Source organism: Hemibagrus wyckioides, linkage group LG14 (assembly GCF_019097595.1).
Source record: "Hemibagrus wyckioides isolate EC202008001 linkage group LG14, SWU_Hwy_1.0, whole genome shotgun sequence".
Classification (NCBI taxonomy): domain Eukaryota; kingdom Metazoa; phylum Chordata; class Actinopteri; order Siluriformes; family Bagridae; genus Hemibagrus; species Hemibagrus wyckioides.
In genome coordinates this window covers 16,289,785-16,309,736 of record NC_080723.1, presented here as the reverse complement: position 1 = coordinate 16,309,736, position 19,952 = coordinate 16,289,785, and the positions used below count along the sequence as shown (strand labels likewise).

The window sequence follows — 19,952 nt, the reverse complement described above, 5'->3', positions numbered from 1 at the left end:
TAACTGAACCACCAGGGTAAAGTTTGAAAGATATTTTGACTCACTTCTATGCCAATAAAATGATTTATTAATATATATATATTCATGTTAAAATGTATATAATTATTTCTAAAATATTCCATTAGCTAAGAGGCATAATGGGGCAACACTCAGTCATATTCTCGATTCTGATTGGTCAAAATGGTACATCGTAATAATTCTATAATTGTTATAGGTGTTATAAGTGAGAACATGAACTAACATGTTTTGTGGATGTTCCACAACATTAAATATAATTATAAAAAGATTTAAAGAGTAAAAAGAAGTTATAATAATAGAAAACATTAGCATATTTTGTTTTAGAAATAAAACATGCTTTTACTGGAAAAATCATTTGGTAATAGTAAATTAGTCTCAGGTTAACTCACATGGCAATGCTGTTGATTACTTTCCTATAACAGCACATCCCCTTTGGTTTGTTTTATTAATGTTATGACTATATTACCAGAACAATATATTCCACATATAAATAAACACACCCTTGACCCATAATGTTTTATCTGAGCTCCACGTCTTTAAGCTATATTGTGCCAGATTTGAACTATTTTATCTGTAGGCAGACAGCAAATAAAAATGGCATCAGTGCGGCAAAAACAGTAGGGTGGAGTGCCGAAGCTGTGTTTGTTATTCAGGGCAGCTGGTGTGAGATCTGAGTGTGTGAGTGTGAAAGTTCTAAGCTGTAACACTGCTTATTGTACAGTTTGGCTTTCTTTGATCGCCATTATCAAGAGAGATGTACCTTTCCATTCACCTGTCTACCTGCGTGTCAATGTCTCTTAGCTTACTCTCTCTTAATCCCCCTTTTTATATCTCTCTAGACTTCTCAATAGAGTGTTTCTTTCACGTTCTGACACACACACATGAAACCATTGCAAGGTGTAGTAAAACTTATGAATATTGTGTTCATCAAATTGCCATGGCTAATTCAATTAGCATTTCTCTATAATTACAACTACACCGTGGTTCTGATCCATTGCAGACAATTAAGGCACTGTGTTCAGCTCAGTGAAAGAGCAAGTATATGTGTGTCTGAGTGTGTGTGTGTGTGTGTGTGTGTGTTTCACATACAAAAGCAGGTCTTCTCAATTGTAAAGAATTCTCAATTGTAAAGAAGACAGTAGTGTAAATGTAATAATGTAAATGGGCAGAAGTACATACATTCTCATCTCAAATACATCTTTATCCCCTCATCTCTCTGTTTATTGATTGGTCGGATGTGCAGCACAAACTGAGATCAATAACTTATAAAATAGAGATTCCCGCTGTGTGATTGGAGGATTTTGTATACGATTAATCTGGGAGATGGGAAACCAAACCAGGAGAGACGAGTAAAAGAAGGAGCAGCAAAATACTGACACAGTGACATATAGACACAGTTCTCATACCTTTCTCTTGTGCTTTGCTTGGGCTCCAGGTCCTGAAGTAATCATCCTACAGAAAGACAAAATGATTCAGTGATGAAATCAGCGATGAAAAGAAAAATCGTTCATACCTCTTTGATCATGGGTTAAGACGATGAAACCTCAGACAAACATACATGCATATAAACTCTACATGTGTGTCTCTGGATGTCTGTGCTCATATAAATCAAGTTCCTAGAAATGTGTTATATATTAAACATATTTGACATATATAATCTTCCATGATTAGGTGTTATGTGTAATCAATGTGCATGTTTCTGTTATGTAAGCAGAGCGGAAGACAGATGTAAAGGACAGACAGACAAATCCCAAACCGTGAATCAAAATTATTTGAAAAGGGAAACAGGAAGAGGTCAGGCGATCATCTGTCAATGATGGCATGGATAATCCATGAGACAACAAGAACACAGAACAAAACGGCTCGGTAGCGTCAGACGACAAAACACTGATCATATACTCTGAAGGCATAAAGTTTAAATGCACAGGGGAGATGTGAAAACAGGTGAAAGCAAGCAGGACACATTAGGGAGACAACCAAATGACGATACAGGGGAGGAGACAGGACATGAACTAAAATAACAGTACACGGTACACATTCGTAAACAAGTTATAAACACAAGACGACATGGAAGTGTATGACATAGCGATGAGGCAATACGTGACCGTTTGAGCTAAAATGAATTCTATAGTTAACTTCAAATATAAAATATTTTTTTAAATATCTCATGCGTGAAACACTTCCCATGTGTCATCCATTAAAGGTCATAAAATATGGACATTTGAGCTTCTATAAAATTTATTCAACTTGTTACCTGAGACATACTCCTGAGGTAAATGTACTGAGAATATCACAGGGCAGTGGAAGACACTCTACACTCTTCTGCATACATGAGTTCACAGATAATAATGATGTATTTGTGTCACTGTGATTGACAGCAGAGGGAGAGTAGATCACTTCTCCACACCCAGACAACAGGGCAAAGTTTATTCCACTGGCATCCGGCCATGATCGGGCTTTAACCTTGCGATCATTTGAAGGAAAAGGCACTTGTACTTTTTGTACTTGTGCCAATCAGGATGTGAAATACTAAAAAATTATTAAATCATTATACCAGCATCAGGGACGCTAAAATGATTTGTGTATTATGCTAAAAGTATTTAGTGTTTAGTGTAAGATTACATTAATGTTTTGTTAGATTCGATCCTTAAAAGAAGATTAAAGAACAATAAACAAGTTACAGCAGCTAAAGCACACTCGTAAACCCTTGCTGAGAAATTTGACAAGCTCTTCGATTGGGATGAGCAACCTCTTATAAGTGCTGATTCATTTCTCTCAAGTAAACTAGGCTACACAGTTCAGAACTGAACACACACTGTGAACACACACACACACACACACCTCACAGCACATTAGTTCCAGCCAGAGCATATCTATTTCTATTTCTATTTCTAATGCTCTGCATTTCGACCTAAGTAACAGCAGCATTTTGAGCCATCAGCATTAGGAGGACTTAAAGCCAATATTCATTAACTGCCCTGGTAGTAATGTACATATCAGAGCAAGAGCGCTAAGTCATTTCATTTAAAGGAATGGTTATTTGCAAGACTTTCCACTTCCAACTGAGTGCATTTCCTGCATTATTATTTATTTATTTTTATTTTATTTTTTTTTTGACGCTATGAAGGTTGAAGTGCTATCAAATAAAGGAAGTTGGTCTCACCCAAAACATAGCCTTTGAGTTTGTGAAGTATTTCTGCTTTTTTTTCCATACAAACATATTCTACAGTACCTTGAAAGTAAATGATGATATCAAACCAATTTCTATGCTCTGAGATACGCTAAGTGCTTGTTCATAATAGTCTAAATTTTGAAGGCGTTATCTTCAACCACTAAAATCATGATATCTATAATCATGACCAAACAGTCAGAGTGTAATGAAAACAGTACATGGCAGCCACCTTGGGCAAGCAAAGTTCCTCTTTTTCCTCAGTGCAGTTTAATGTGATTCGTCCCCCGGCACTGCTTCCCAAAGTTTGAAAAATTCTTATTGCTCTTTCACAAAATCATCCAAAATGTATCCCACAGATTTCAGTTAAAGGAATGATATTCCAACTCACCCCAAGCATATATATTATATATTATATACGCTTGGGGTAAGTGGGAAATTGTGATTATTTTTCCAATCAGAAAATATGTTTCTATAAAGGAAATGGGGGAAATAATGCGGGATAGTCATGGCAATGAAAAAACACACACAGGAACCCGATGAATTTGAGGTAAACAAGTAACTATGGAAGGAATGAGTGAGAGTCACTGTGAGAGACTTGTGTAGAAGTGCAAATAGAAAAAAGTGAGAGAGCAAGAGAGAGAGAGAGAGAGAGATCATATAATAAGCAAGCGAAGTCACGTTCCGTCTGATTCAAGGTTACGTCTTCCCAAGATAAACTAGGCCATGGCTGACCACAGGCTTAAAGCCGAGAGTGACAGTGAATTGTGGGTAAAAATAGGACACCTCTGAATCACTGTTATAGAACTTGCAAATCATTTCCAACTAAACAGCCCTTCAGACCTCAGGCCATGTGAATGCCCTTCGCCTCTCTCTCTCTCTCTCTCTCTCTCTCTCTCAAACATTTTCTGTGACTGTGATTCACCTCCCTTGAACTTTTCCACATTCTGAAGTTTACAGCCTAAAACTGAACGGGATTACATTTTTTTTCCCCATTTGATTTACACAATACATCTAGCATTAGAAGATGAATTTGAATGTATTAATATTCACTCTTATTAAATGTTCTCTAGAGCCATATGTGTCCCGCCATGGAGGCGTGTCTTGTTTACAATAGTAGCTTATTAGCAGTAAACATGTTTCATTGCTTCATCATTGGCTCATCATCCTGCTTAGTGTTCCTTAGTTAAATTTTATTTAAATTTTATTTTAGTTAAAGATTAATGCCCTTGAGCATGGCCCCCCAACCCTCTCTGCTCCAGGGGCACCATATAATAGCTACCCCTGAGCTCTGACCTCAGCTTCCTCAGCTGAATAATATGCAAAGAAAAGAATTCCACTGTGTTGTAATGTATGTGTGGCAATAATAAAGGCTTCTTATGTATTTCCCTTTTTAATTAATTCTGCAATATTCTACATTTTCAAGGTTAATCTGTTATGGCTAGAGACATTAGTAAGCATATTATATTTATATATTATATTTGACAACTTAGGGATTTGGATATTTGGTGTGTGCATTAACAATAATAATAATAATAATAATAATAATAATAATAATAATAATAATAATAATAATAATAATAGGCTAGGCATTGTTTTAAGAAAACCAGTAAAATGCCATATTACACTTAAATCTGGCAAAGGATATTTTATTTAAAAGTGTACATTGTATATCCACACACAGTCTCTCTCTCTCTCATGCACACACACACACACACACACACACACACAAATAGTGCAACACACGTTTGGCATAACAGATGACAGAAGACCTACAAAAACTGCTTGCTCAGGTTTGTTCTCACCAAAGCTTAACTGCTCTAAATTAATAATAACCTAGCTCTGTGTTTTATTCCCACAGGCCTCGGTGAAAACTGGAAAGCACACAATTCATTATTCATTATTATAATGATGGAACAACAATGGCAGCTTTAAAAGTAGCGCTGAGCAGTAAATCACAGTTTTCTGTTTTTACTCTGTTTCCTGGATTTACTCTAAAGAGAGAAGATGCAGTGCTGGTCATTTCTGTCTACATTAGAGTCAACATTAAAAGTGCTGGTCCACAAGAGCAGCCATTATTCCTAGCACAAAATGTGTTTTTTCTGCACCATGAAGAATAGGTGGAACTACTGGTTCAAGTTGCATCACAAATTAAGCATTTTGGCTGCAACAATCACAAAAACTGGAGGGACTGGATACAGAAATACTGCTGATGTTGACTAATAATTACAGTGGAACCTTGGCAATGCCCTCCCTTACAAATTTTCAGCTTAAGAATTGAAATTTTGCAAGACATTTGCATCAGCAAACGAAGCACTTTCGGCATACGAACGAACTGAACGCAACTGAACGCTAGCTGAGTTCGTCTGGGAGCTATTCAAAATTCGTTTGCGTCAGTGGAAAGCCAAGTGAAGCGAGTTTACGAATTTAACTTCAGTCAGCGAAGTTTTACGATTTTTTTTTTTTTCAGTCAGCGAAAGCTGTTTCGAAAAAGTCAACCCACGATACCTTCAACATGCACCCAAAGCTACATGATTTTTCAGACAGTTTTTTGTTGACAGATTGAAACAGCATTTATTTGTCACATATACATTTCGGCACAGTGAAATTCTTTCTTCGCATATCCCATCCTTGGAGGTTGGGGTCAGAGCGCAGGGTCAGCCATGATACGGCACCCCTGGAGCAGAGAGAGTTAAGGGCCTTGCTCAAGGGCCCAACAGTGGCAACTTGGTGGTGCTGGGGCTTGAACCCCTGATCTTCCGGTCAACGACCCAGAGCCTTAACCACCTGAGCCACCACTGCCCCTATATAGATTGGTGGTGTGGGTGGTCTGCTCTATTTTTAGCCCAAGCTTGGTGGCACGACTTCCTGTGAGGACCCTTGAAATGGAATGCTTGGCTTGGGTCAGTTCTTTGTAAGCAGCCATACAGTTTACATACGCTTCATATTGGGAATATTGGGAATATTTTGGGGTGGCTGGAACGGATTATCTATATTTACATTATTTCTAATTGTGAGACATTATAAGTTAATGTCTCACAAATAATTAGCACTTTATTTGAATAACACATACTTGGATGTGAAAGACCTATCATTATATTGCAATGTGATATCATTTTCATTGTACTACATAAATAGCAGGTAAAAATTTTCTTGCAGATTTCAGACAACAGAAAGGATGGACGGAAGGAAGGAAGGAAGGAAGGAAGGAAGGAAGGAAGGAAGGAATTATGGATGAAAGGAAGGAAGGAAGGAAGTTATGACGGAAGAAAGGAAGGAAGGAAGGAGAGAAGGAAGGTATGACGGAAGGAAGGTATGATGGATGAAAGGAACGAAGAAAGTTATGATGGAATGAAGGAAGGAAGGAAGGAAGGAATTATGGATGAAAGGAAGGAAGGAAGGAAGGAAGGAAGGAAGGAATTATGGATGAAAGGAAGGAAGGAAGGAAGGAAGGAAGGAATTATGGATAAAAGGAAGGAAGGAAGAAAGGAAGGAAGGAAGGAAGTTATGACAGAAGGAAGGAAGGAAGGAAGGTATGATGGATGAAAGGAAGGAAGAAAGTTATGACGGAAGGAAGGAAGGACGGACGGAAGGAAGGAAGGAAGGAAGGCAGGAAGGCAGGAAAGAAAGAAAGAAAGAAAGAAAGAAAGAAAGAATATATCAGTTTATATATCAGTCCATTCTTCACAATGTGAGAGTTTCTATAAATATCTTGTGAGATCAGGTTGTGTTTAAATGAGGAAGTGGGAGAGACATAAAGACGATGCCAGAGCATGAAACAGTAAGGGCATGAAAGAAAAAGTTAGCTTAAAGGAGTGTAAATGAGAGTGGGAGAGATTGTGAGGTACACATGAGAGAAAAAAAGAGAGGAGGAAAAGAAAAAAGAGAAACAGGAAACATATCACTATGCAAAATGAATCACACAGGTTATTAATTAAATGAATTAGAAATAACTTACCTCAACCTCCTTTACATGCGAGCAGAGAGAGAGAGAGACAGAGACAGAGAGAGAGAGAGACAGAGACAGAGAGAGAGAGAGAGAGAGAGAGAGAGAGAGAGAGATTGTTATTAATGGCAAAACAGCAGACTGACAAGAAAACAGTTTTTTGTAGGTTTTTTGTTGTTGTTGTTTTTTAATTAGCATAATTGTCAGTGCATGACTAATGTAATATGTATAATACACAGCGCTGTCCGAAAGACATTTCGGCCTCATTTATAAATTTTATACAAATGATTTCATTACAAATGATATTATCAGAAACAACCTGAGTGAAAATCATAAACATTTTAGACACAATCTTAGACAGTAGGTTTTTGGTATTGTATTTGGTTTGTCCTCTTTTTGAGAACTCGAGCTGAAACAGACTCTACAACTTTTGCGTAGATCCATGTGAGAACCGATTAATTTTCGTCTTAGCACGTGCTTCAAAAAAAAAGGATAAGACTCATCAAATAAATCTGATCTTTTTGTACCTATCTTTCTACCTATAATTCTATCTATCTAGCTGTCAGTCTGTCTGTCTGTCTATCAAGGCAGAAGATCAGCTTTGTCACTTCAACCCGGAAATGTGAATGTAGCTTAAACCACATACACAGATACCCAGAATCTCTCTCTCTCTCTCTCTCTGTGTGTCTGTCTGTCTGTCTCTCTCTCTCTCTCTCTCTCTCTCTGTATCTCCCTCTCTCTCTCTCTCTCTTTCTCTCTCTCTCTCACACACACACACACAAACACACACTCACTCAGGGTCCTGGCATTAGCCACAATTGACTTAAATGTTAACAGAGCAACTTAATACTGCTCATCAGCAGAGAATGTGTTGACGTTCAGTGTTCAGGGCCGGCACGATGATCACATCACTGGAATTGCCGAGGTTGTTCGATTTCCTATGTGAGCCTTTAACAAATTCACATTTGTGCACTTTCGATTTCCTACAAAAGTGTGACACGTTTGATAACAGCCCCATTATCAACACTGACATTACGAACCATTAAACTGTGATTATCCACCATCTCCATCTCCTTCACACACACACAAACACACGGTCTACTTTCGGCTCTTTCTCTCAACTCAGTACACCATCACAGAGAACAATGATTGGATTTTCTGCTTACTCCTCTTTCCAATAAGATAAAAAAAAATCCTCTCTCTCTGAGAATGTGGGTCCTGTTTCCATTAGCACTTACATGTGTAGAGCACACACTCTCATCTCTATGAAGAGGGACAGAAAGCAGATCATTACTAATGTGTGACTGATTATCATGAAAAATAAACACATTACTGTGATGATTTTGACTCTTGCATTCACACTTTCTAGGCTCATTTTGTCTAGTCACAGCAGAGTGATGACACGTTGCTACTCGTCTCACGTGATGTGTCACATCAGTAGAGCAAAAAAAAAAACAAAAAAACATATCTGTCTCTGAAGTCTGGCCCTGATGTCTCCCTGATACTATAGATTTGTACCTGCTAGAAATCATAAAGACTACCTTGTGCTCATCCTGTCCCATAACTGTCATACTGAACATCCTCTGAACACACATGCTTGACTTTATAATATGATGCAGAAGAGATCTGATTTATTATCTCATTATCCAGCGTCATTCTAAAGACGACTAGTCTACATTCCTCTCAAGGTTTCTTCTTCATCTCATCTAAGGGAGCCACAGTTACTCTGACTTACTCATTACAGACATAAATCTATATATTTATAAAAGCTGATCTGTGACAATGTCGATTGTAAAAAGTGCTATACTAATCAAATAAACCTAAACTATATGTACACAGAAGATGGATATTAGGCATCGATATTCCAGCTGCTCAGTCACACAGCATGGGACCTATTCCTCCTAGACTGATAGCTTTTATGTTGGAGAACTAGCTAATGGCAGGAAGTGTCGATGTTCATTCTTCCATTCATTCATCTTCTGTAACTGCTTCAGCCGAGTCGTAGAGACACGGTGGAAACAGAGTCCTGGATGCGAGACAGAATTACAGCTGGGGTATGGTCGAAGTACATCACCAAGCACAAACACACACTCATTCACACCTAGGGGCAATTTAAAGTAGCCAATTCACCTTGCGGCATGTTTTTGGACAGTGGGAGGGAGCTGGGGAATATGGAGAACAATCTGGAATCACAATGAGGCAAGGAGAAGGAGATCAAACTAAAGGAGCTGGGGTTTTAATAATTAAGGAGAAATTTGGTGCCACAACAAGCACAACACAAGAGGACTACACAATAAACTCACAACATACCACAGATAATAATATATACATCATAAAATATCCATCTAAAATGCATCCAGTTATTTACAGACTTCTATCCAAAAGATTCAATTAGTACATTAGAAAACTTTTGCCTGTCTGCATCTGGGAAATTTTATATTCTATTCACAGTCATAGTTCTGAATAAGATATTCTGCCAGAATTAAGGACTCTAAATGTGTCGAAGCGAAGAAAAGTTTAGTTAATTCTTTTGTTAATTCTATAATCATCTACACTGAACTGACGAAATAATCACAGAGATTAATTACTGGGGTTGTGCTGACAAAAATGATACCATACATGTAGTGTTGAAAGCCTTTTATTTTCATGATCATCAAGGGCAAAATTAAACAGAGCAAAATGACAGAAATAACTTCAACATTCTACCAACTTCAAAGGATGGAAGTGCGTTGTTTCCGCTATTTCCTCATCCCTCCTATTTCATGTTCTAGTTCAGCTTTTAGGTGAATATGTGATGAGTGAGATGAGAGTCAGAAAGTATCTGGCAGTGCTGCTTTGAATTCAAGTGTTTATAAAAATGGCACAGTTTTCAGTCCGGAAAACATTCTTTTGTGCCCGTGGTGGCTTTCGCTTTGAAACCGCATTTGAATTGGAAACGTAACATAATAAGTCTATTCATATATTCAGATGGTGTTGTGTCCACAATATTTTGCACACACTCCCAGAGGACAAAGTTTTTCTGATTAGTTTGAGTGATGTATTGTCCCTAAACAACAGTAGTTAGATCCTGTATACATCCAAATGAATTCCATCTCTGAGGGAAAGTGTAATAAAGAGAAGAGGCCAAAATTGTTACCAGGGTATCGCCATTTAAACCCTGTACCTAACCCCAGGGTGAGAAGCATTTCACGCTTGTAATTTAGAAGATTTATCCAATCATGGATGTTGATAAAATATGTGAATAAGAAAATTAAACCAGGGTTTGGGAATGTACAGTGTAAAATGTTAGATTATGAATATCCAAGATTAATTGTTAACCTGGGTAAAGTATAAGCAGTGTGAAACATGAAACAAGATCATTTAGGACTGTGTTTACCTGGAGTTTAGAATGCCCCAATGTTAACTATTTCTGAACTAGAAAAACATCAAGTGTAAAAACTATACACTTTGGGACACCTCTCATTGAATTCAGGTGTTGTTTTTCAGGGGTTGGGCTCGGCCCCTTAGTTCCAATGAAAGGAACACTTAATGCTTCAGCATTCCAAGATATTTTGGACAATTTCATGCTCCCAAGTTTGTGGGAACAGTTTGGGGATGGTCTCTTCCTGTTCCAACATGACTGCACACCAGTGCTCAAAGCAAGGTCCATAAAGACATGGATGTGCCAGTTTGGTGTGGAGTCCTGATCTGAACCTGATAGAACACCTTTGGGATAAATTAGAGCAGAGATTGTGAGCCAGGCCTTTCTGTCCAACATCAGTGCCTGACCTCACAAATTTCCATAAACCCACTCCTAAACCTTGTGGAAAGCATCCCCAGAAGAGTTGAAGCTGTTATAGCTGCAAAGGGCGGACCAACTCGATATTACATTCATGTGCATGTAAAGGCAGACGTCCCAGTTATGGAATGGCCCACAGTCTCCGCTCTAATTCATCCACAAAGGTGTTCTATCAGGTTGAGGTCAGGACTCTGTGCAGGCCAGTCAAGTTCCTCCACACCAAACTCCCTCATCCATGTCTTTATGGGATAAACAGGATACAAGCTGGTAGGACTGGTAGGACCTGCTTATTCATGCAGTTATCCAATTGCCCAATTAAAAGGCAGCAGCACAATGCATAAAATTTTAATATGTAGGTCAAGAACTTCATATAGTTAATGTTCTCATCAAATATCAGAATAGGGAAATGATCTCAGTCTCTATGACCAGGACATGGGCATGAGCACCAAACAGTCTGCTTTGAGGATTTTATTTTTTAACTGCTGATCTGCTGGGATTCTCACACACAAAAAATCTGTAGAGATTTTACAGAATGGTGTGAGAAACAAAAATGTCAAGTGAGAGGCAGTTCCACAGGCAGAAATAGTTTGATGGGAGAGGTCAAACGGGAAAGGCTAGACTTGTCTCAGCTGACAAAGAAGGCTACAGTAAGTGAAATAAGCACTTTTTACGTCTGTGGTGAGCAGAAAAGCATCTCAGAACGTCAAATCCTGAGATCGATGGACTACAACAGCAGAAGTCCATATCAGGTTTCACTCATGTCAACCAAGAACAGTAATCTGAGGCTAAAGCAGAAGGATTCGACCATTCCTATCCACACAGGCTACTCAAGTGCTTGTTCAGTCTCTGGTCATTTCGAGACTGGACTACTGCAATTCTTTACTGGCAGGTCTTCCTCTGAAGGCAATTCATCCACTGCAAATGATCCAAAAATGCGGCTGCACGGCTTGTTTTCAACCTGCCTAAGTTGTCCCACACCACCCCTCTGCTTCCTCCACTGGCTTCCGGTAGCTGCATCAGATTCAAAACCCTGACGCTTGCCTACAAAGCCAAGAGTGGACCAGCACCATCTTATTACTCCTTGCACTGCACCTCGCTCCCTCAGGTCCACTAGCACTGCCCGACTGGTCCCACCATCTCTCAGGGTAAAAGGTAGGTATACATCTCGACTCTTCCCTGTTCTGGCACCGAGGTGGTGAAATGAACTTCCCCTAGATGTCCATACAGCCGAGTCACTGACTGTCTTTAAACAACTACCTTTGCCTGAAGCACTTAAACTAGCTCTTATTTTTTTCCTGTTTTTATGTATTGTTACATGTTTATAAAAAAAAAACAACTAAATTTTAGGCTAATGGTATCCTAAGTCTGTAACCTATTGAACCAGTGTTAATATATTCATTGATAGAGACTTAAAGCACTTTTGTACATCGGTCTAGATAAGAGCGTCTGCCAAATGCCAGAAATGTATATGTAAAGCAGGAACCGGCTGACTAAGCAGTTAAGCAGCAGTGAGCAGTTGTTCCTATTAAAGCATCTGTTGTGTGTAAAATATAAATATACAATGTCTATACAAACATTAAGTCAGGTCTTCCCTTCTGTTTGAACTGAGGGCACAACACCTTCATTATTATCGGCACACATACATTACAGCAAAGTTCTTTTTTTTCTTCATGTATCCCAGTTGGGGTCAGAGCGCAGGGGCAGCTACGTATGAGGACCCCTGGTGCAGGGAGGGTTAAGAACCTTGCTCAATTGCCCAACAGTGGAGCTTGGTGATGCTGGGGCTTGAACCTCGCCAAGGAACAACCCAAGGAACCCCACCAAGTAACAACCCAGAGTCGTAACCAATTGAACCACCACTGCCCCAGTTTTTCTCTGATAGCCACGAAATCTCGCATTGTGACATGTTGCTGTTTGTCAGTATCACGGTACACACTATACACTGTCTGTATACAAACCTAATGACTAAACACTAACTACACTCAACCATCATGCACCTTATGCTCAGTGTCTATATGTCACCTAGCAACAACTTCTCCTCACAACTTTACCCACTTAAAACATATGGTGCGTTCGTCGTTTCATGTCAAAACACCGTATACAGAAGTTCACAATACATCATATATAAGCTTTCTGGGTTTTCATTGGTTTTCAATGGTATAGCTTCGTGCTTCTATCCTGTGTTAATCATTCTGCCTCCTCTATTTGAGTGCATATTTCATAACCCGTCTTGTCTTTGTCTCTCTCTGAACCCCTGCTGTTCCTGGATGTCCTTAATCATGGAATTTGAAAGGATAGTAGTCTTTTCGGACTAGATCTAAAGGAAAATCTCTCAGGGAAATCACTGAGCTTGGTGAAAAGGTGAAATCAAGCTTTCTCCCTGTAGCCAGGCTTAGTATTAAGAAGGTCAAAGTGTTTATACCAGACCAATGAGACATTAATAAACTGATAAAAAGCTTGGCAATGTTTGTAAAGTGCTGTTTTAGACTGAGCTGGAAACACCAGAGAATAAGAACAAGTAATATTAAACCATAAACCAGTGAACACTAATATCAGAGACAGAGCAGACAAGCAAATTTTATTCGGATTTTATTATCCCTCTTGTGGTGGGGAATTAAAATTCGAAATGTGTCCTATAAACCTATTTTAATATTTAATAATACTATCACACATATGAATGTTCTTTTTTTCTTAAACAAGTATGCTAGTGTGCCTGACTCTGAACATAGAAGAATGTTAATGAATGAATGAATTAATTAAGGTAATTAATCAATTGTACTTTATAAGTTATGGCAGTTACAGGGATTGTAAGGCAGTTTGTGTGGAAAACACACACACCAACACACACACACACACGAGTGTACTCATACTAGCTGCACTATCTGAATATAAAATGTTTACACACAGGATTATGGGACGTAACAAAAAACGAAACCAAGAAAGGAATTGTGTCAGATGCTTTTTCCCACATGTGCTACAGCCACCAAAAAGATAAAAATAAATAAATAAATGTATAGAAAGAAAAAATTTAAAAACATCCTGGGTGCATAAGTTTGCACACCCCTCAATTAATACTATGTTAAAGCTTGTTTCGTTTGTAATCCAGCAGTCTTTTGGGGGGTAAGAGTCTCCCAAATTGCTTTGGCAATTTTATTCCTCTCTTCTTTGCAAAAATGATCTTTCATAAATAGGAGGAGATTAAATATATCTGATTCTGTTACAAATAAAAAGAAGGATCTCTTAGAGACATCAACAAATGAAAGCGGTGAGGTCAGAAGTAACACACGAACACACACACACAAACACACATCTCTCACACTCTGACCCCTGTCACAATTGGTGGGAGACCTCAAGGGTCTGAAGCTGTCACTCAAACATGGCTACAGTGACAGACTTCACACTCACATGAGCACACACATCAGAGAAAGAGGCTTTGAAAGCCAAGATCCTTCTGGCTTCCTTCTCCAAAAAAAAATGGTGAAAAGTGCTAACTTGGCGACAATTAAATGTTGCTACCATGCATGACTATGCTTTTGTGCTCTGCTAGCTTCCAATCATTATTAGCCCTGTTAGCAGCTTTTTTGTTGTTATTGTATTTTACAATTTTTTTTATTTTTTTTGCCAAGCGATCACTTTAAGCCATTTATGCAATAATGCAACTTCAGCCAACTCCAGAGTTTCTTTCAACAAAGTGCCGCGCTGTGCCCTTTACATCGCTCTATATTTTGCTTGTGCTCTTTCACTGTGTCCTGTGCAGTCAGCTAAAATGCCTAAAATATCTTTCATCCCCACAAATATTCATATCTGTGGTAACAATCACTCCCACTGGGACCAAATCTTACGACTAACCCAGATGTAAACTTTACTTCCCTGCTGAAAAATTAGTTTAGTCTGACAAACTCCCAGCAGCCAAAAGACCAGCTGAGCTACTCAGACTCGATTCTGAATTATTTTCCTCGTTTAAATCTTCATTACATTTAGAAAAATAATAGTCTTGTCTATCAACATGTAGGCTCATTTATTTATCCTTCACTGTCTTCTAAGATCTTATCGTTGGCAATGACGCTCTGGAGGACAGAGGGCTCTGTAACCTCAGAAACCTTTTCATAACATCTGAACTGTTCATTAGCATGAATAGTGAGCATCGTGGATGTCTCTGAGCTCTCAAATGTCTATTTCTTGCTGATTTAGTCATTATTTAAATCAATTATCATGTATCCCAGTTGGGGTCAGAGCGCAGGGGCAGCAATGATACAGGACCCCTGGTGCAGGGAGGGTTACGGGCCTTGCTCAATTACCCAACAGTGGAGCTTGGTGATGCTGGGGCTTGAACCTCGCCAAGGATCAATCCAAGGAACCCCGCCAATTTAAGTGTACATAATCTTATTTTCCTATTTAGAAAGTGTACAAAGCAAAAGGACAGTGACTGGTCAAAGTATAGGATTTTTGTTGATCTACAAAGGAGTCGTTTGAGAGCAGACTCTAACCGGTGAGCCAAATGAACTGAATTGATTAAAAGAGTCATAATTTTCATCACCAATGTTAGAATCTGTAAATGTTTTTGTCTCAGAGGTGACAAGTGTAGCTTTCAGAGTCTTTTAGAGATGTACCTTTCAGTCAGGCCCGAAATCAGGGAGGAAAAGCCATTTCCTGTCCTCTGTTGACTTATCCTGTGTTTGAAACAGTGTTTTTCTCTGAGGATCAAAATCTCTTCTAAACAGCGTCGGCTCTAACAATCATCCACCTGAAGTATGAAGTGGACAAATCAGTAACTGGGACACACAGCAGAAGCCATCAGTTTTATATTTTTAGTGTTTTATTTTTTCCTGTCAGAAACTCGAGTGATAGGTTTTTCTTAGCTAAAGAAAATCTTTCATTCAATATCAGATTTTTCAAACATGAATGAATTTTTATATTCTTAGTGCTATAACTGTAGTTCGCTGCTCTCAAAAATCAATACTGTAAGTCTTTTGTTCATTTGTTACTTGGTGAGATTCATATAAGGTTGTATGGGGAAAGGGGTGTAGATGACAACATACTAATAAAGTGCATGTATAGATCACAGAAATCAGCTGATTAACTCCAGAACATTAGTACCAGAGGTCAGAAAATAGAATTTGTGCCTGTTCTGGGGTGTCCATGTGTCAGCACTGGATTTCTTTGGCATGGCACACCCCACAGTGGTGGTGAATGCCTTATATGAAAGTAGACACTCAAGGATTTAAGTGTTTATGGTTTTCATAAGTATTTCTGTTTTTACCTATCCTGCTAGAAGCAAAATGTCCATAGAAATGTTCCGAAAGGCAAAAATGGTTAGTTTTTTTCCACACAAATGTTTCCATCTTCAAAGTAAATGTTGATATCAAACCTATTCCTGCTCTCTGAGATGCCCCAAGTGCTTGCTCATAAGCATCTATAATTTGAAGGTGTTATTTTCAACCACTAAAATTCTGTGTAAGGTTATCCAACAGAGGGAAACACATCTCACACTGAAAGCCAATAGAGTCCTGACTCTTTTATAACAAACTTCAATACTTCATTTGTTTATACTGACTGAAAATATACTAATGAAACGCCAGTGTACTGGTAAAAGGGGTTAAAAAGTACATCCTGCATTTTGTTTCTTTCCTATTTATTCTTCTGTCCAGATTTCTGAAACATGTCATACTTCTACAGTACTACAGCTCTGTCCTTTGGCTTATCTTCTTTTAAAATAAAATCCTTCAACCACCTAAAATGCACAACCTGATATTGGGTCACTGCTATTCAATTCAATTCATTTGTATAGCGCATTTACCAATGGACATTGTCTCAAAGCAGCTTTACAGAAGTATAGAAACGTAAAGTAAAGTTAAGTTAATATTTATCCCTAACATTTATCCCTATTTGGTCCACAAGAATTTGGTACTAAACCGTTCTATTGGTCTGTTTACTTTTAGATCCATATCTGAAAGAGGATAAACACAGCAGAGAGTCTGTATACAAGAAAATAAATGTTGCATATTGGAAAGCACCCTGAAGAATTCCATTACCTCCAGTGTATATTAATGCATTTCTTGAGCTCACTGTGAACTCACATTCATCTTCAGTAACTGCTTTTACCTGGTTAGGGAGGATGCCAGGGCATTACAGGCAGGAATTTATTTAATGACTGGGTGAACTTATCATGCACAAATTCTCAATAGGGACAAGTGGGAGTCACTAATCCACCAATCAGCATACATTTATGGCATTTGGCAGATGCCCTTATGCAGAGAGACTTGCTATCACATCCCTACATACTATTCCTATTAGTTTCTAAACAATCAGTTGGAGTTTCTGAGTAATATGCTTTGTGATGGTTTTCAAGCAAGGGGTTTAGTAGGTTAAATGGAGTAGAAAAGGATTTTGTTATTTTAATTTTCGTGAAGGATTGTTTCCCTTCAGTTCGTTGTTCATCCTCCTGTTCACAGCAGCGATGTTAGAACTCATGTATCTCTCTACGCAGTATCTCTGTTCGGCCCTGTTTGCATTGATCTCTATCTGCATCAGGATCGTGCCTCATAACATCATGACTGATGTTTCTATGAGTTATAGGTAGGAGTTGGATTTCATTTCACACACCTGAGTATGCTGGCTAGATTATAGGGGATCACACAGTTGGCAGGAGTAGCATCGAAATTTGCGTATCTCTAAAACGATTTTTTTAAAAATCCATCAAACAACTTTCAACAATCAGAACAAGAAGAAAAAGTGAAGATTAAAAAATGAGATGCATAAATCTGGAAGGATTAGGAGCATCTTGAAAATGAAGGAAAACAAATACACAAAAACAGCTGTCATAGCAACGCTCCACTGGCCAACCCAATCTGCGAAACACATACACACACACTCTCTCTCTCTTTCTCTCTCTCTCTCTCTCTCTGTCCCTTACACACAGATGGGAGAAATGCAACTCTGACTGACAGTGTGTGTAGATAAAGAAGAAGAGCGAGAGAAGAAATTTCAGTTCATTCTACTCTCACGTTATCTGATCTGATCTAACAGAAGTAGCGTGCTTTACTGTGACACACACACACACACACACACACACACACACACATTTTCGTACCCAAATTCTTTGTTTTACAAATAGGTAGAAAGTCCCCTAGTATATATTTATCAATAACGACACACAACACAGACAAAACACACCAAATTCTCCTCATGAACTCAGCCATTCTGCTCAACAGATTGTTACTAATATGCTAATGTCTACCAGGCTAATTAGGAAAGACGATACTGATCCAATTATATTTTCAATTAATCCATTCATTCATTAAATACAGTGTGTTATTAAATGTAATAAGTGGTTAAAATGTGTTGCTAAAATTTGGATGGGCGACAGTCACACGCTCACTCTCGTACCTCAGAAAGAGACCCTGGAGGAACATGAAGAAAACATGTGCAACTGCATACAGACTGAGCTCAGGATCGAACTAGAAACTCATTATTCACTGATATCAATATTTATTTCTTTTATGTTACAACTTAGTCATATAGTCAACCAGAAACATAATATAAAGAGACAACCTGAAAAAAAAAAGGAACCCAATTGTAAATCTAGCTTTGCCGAAAGCTAGTCAGCTAATGCTAGTGATAACTTTGATGATAATGTTGCAGAGCAATTTCTCAAAACAGCGATTAGCTTGGTCGGAGTTATAAATGTACTGTGTCTGTAAATCATATTGCTCTAAACTACTTTAAAATCAGAGAACCGAACTTTAGACTGTTCACAGCGGGTGCTAAGCTGTAAGGTGAGAATGGCCCGGTTGTTGAAAACGCTACCTCAACCTGACAAGCTGAGATTTTCAAATGCGTAGGCGAGGAATTACAAGTTCATAACTTCACCTCAAACTCAGCCTTAGCTACAATTACAGCTGAACTAAGTATGCAATAGTTTTGTGTCTGAGTGACAACCTGAATCATCACCACCATTTGGGTCATTTTACTTTAAATGAGATGTGTGTTTCCAGATGGAAAGGAGATGTTTGAGAGTGGACAGCTGGAAGGAGCTGGAAGATACACCAGTTTGTCTCAAAACCTGGTACCTGGTTCACAAACCAAGTGTAGACAATGACGAGCATGAGGACAGGAAGTACACAATTTTTAGTGCTCAGTACTCGCTGAAGTGAAGTGCTGTCATGTGGTATACTCCCTTCAGTCCTCTAATGACCACTGATAATACCCAGCATGCTCAGGTAGATTAAAGATTAAAGTTTTAACACCATCATTATTTGTATATCACTTTTAACAATGGACATGGACAGCAGCTTTACAGGACATAGGAAATATAGTACAAAAAAATTCAAGATTCATGTTTGACAAAAAGTTCAAGATTAATATTAGACTTATATTATAAATATAATGTGAATCAGTCCCTAAACCCTAATGACCAAGTCTGAGGCGACTGTGTCAAGGATAAACTCGCATAGACGGTAGGCAGAAGAAACCTTGAGAGGAACAAGACTTGAAAGGGAACCTCATCCTCATTTGGGTTACACTGAAAAGTGTGATTATAATAAACACTAAAGACTGTGATTATGAAAAATGTCCTTTCTACAGCCAGTCGGAGTTCTGTAACCAGGAGCTCCTGAGCAACTCATAAATTAGCTCAACATCTGAGTAATGCTACCTACCAAACCACCATGCCACCCTAACTACATACTTATTCATTTAAAACTACCTTTTAGGAGTTTGGAGTAAGGCAGCATGGGATGAGTTGGCAAGGAACAAGGTGGCTGTAAAATCAGGAGCCACAGAATGAGGAGTTTTATCTTCTCCTTTTTGGTTCCTACAGAATGGACACCTTGCCTGAGGGAAGGTGCCAGGATAACACAACTTTAAGATAATAATACATTGGGTGTGTATGTGTGTGTTTTCTCCCCTGTGGACAAGACTAAAGATGCGGGAGATAAAAGGATGTATCCGCACAATCTGGCTCAATTTTTTTTGGTAAATGCAGCTGGATCATATCCCTACTGAGGATTAGCAAACAGACAGATAGTCACAATCCTCTCACA

At 38.5% G+C, this 19,952-nt stretch overlaps 1 protein-coding gene across 1 annotated transcript in view; it reads right to left on the bottom strand.

The window, feature by feature from the left end:
• The window catches only part of spock1 (SPARC (osteonectin), cwcv and kazal like domains proteoglycan 1), a 222,052-nt gene that overhangs the window by 104,574 nt on the left and 97,526 nt on the right, over positions 1 to 19,952 (bottom strand). Inside the window, exon 3 of the mRNA XM_058408288.1 lies at positions 1,425 to 1,470. Within this exon, the coding sequence (XP_058264271.1) occupies positions 1,425 to 1,470 (46 nt within the window). The remainder of the gene's footprint in view (positions 1 to 1,424; positions 1,471 to 19,952) is intronic.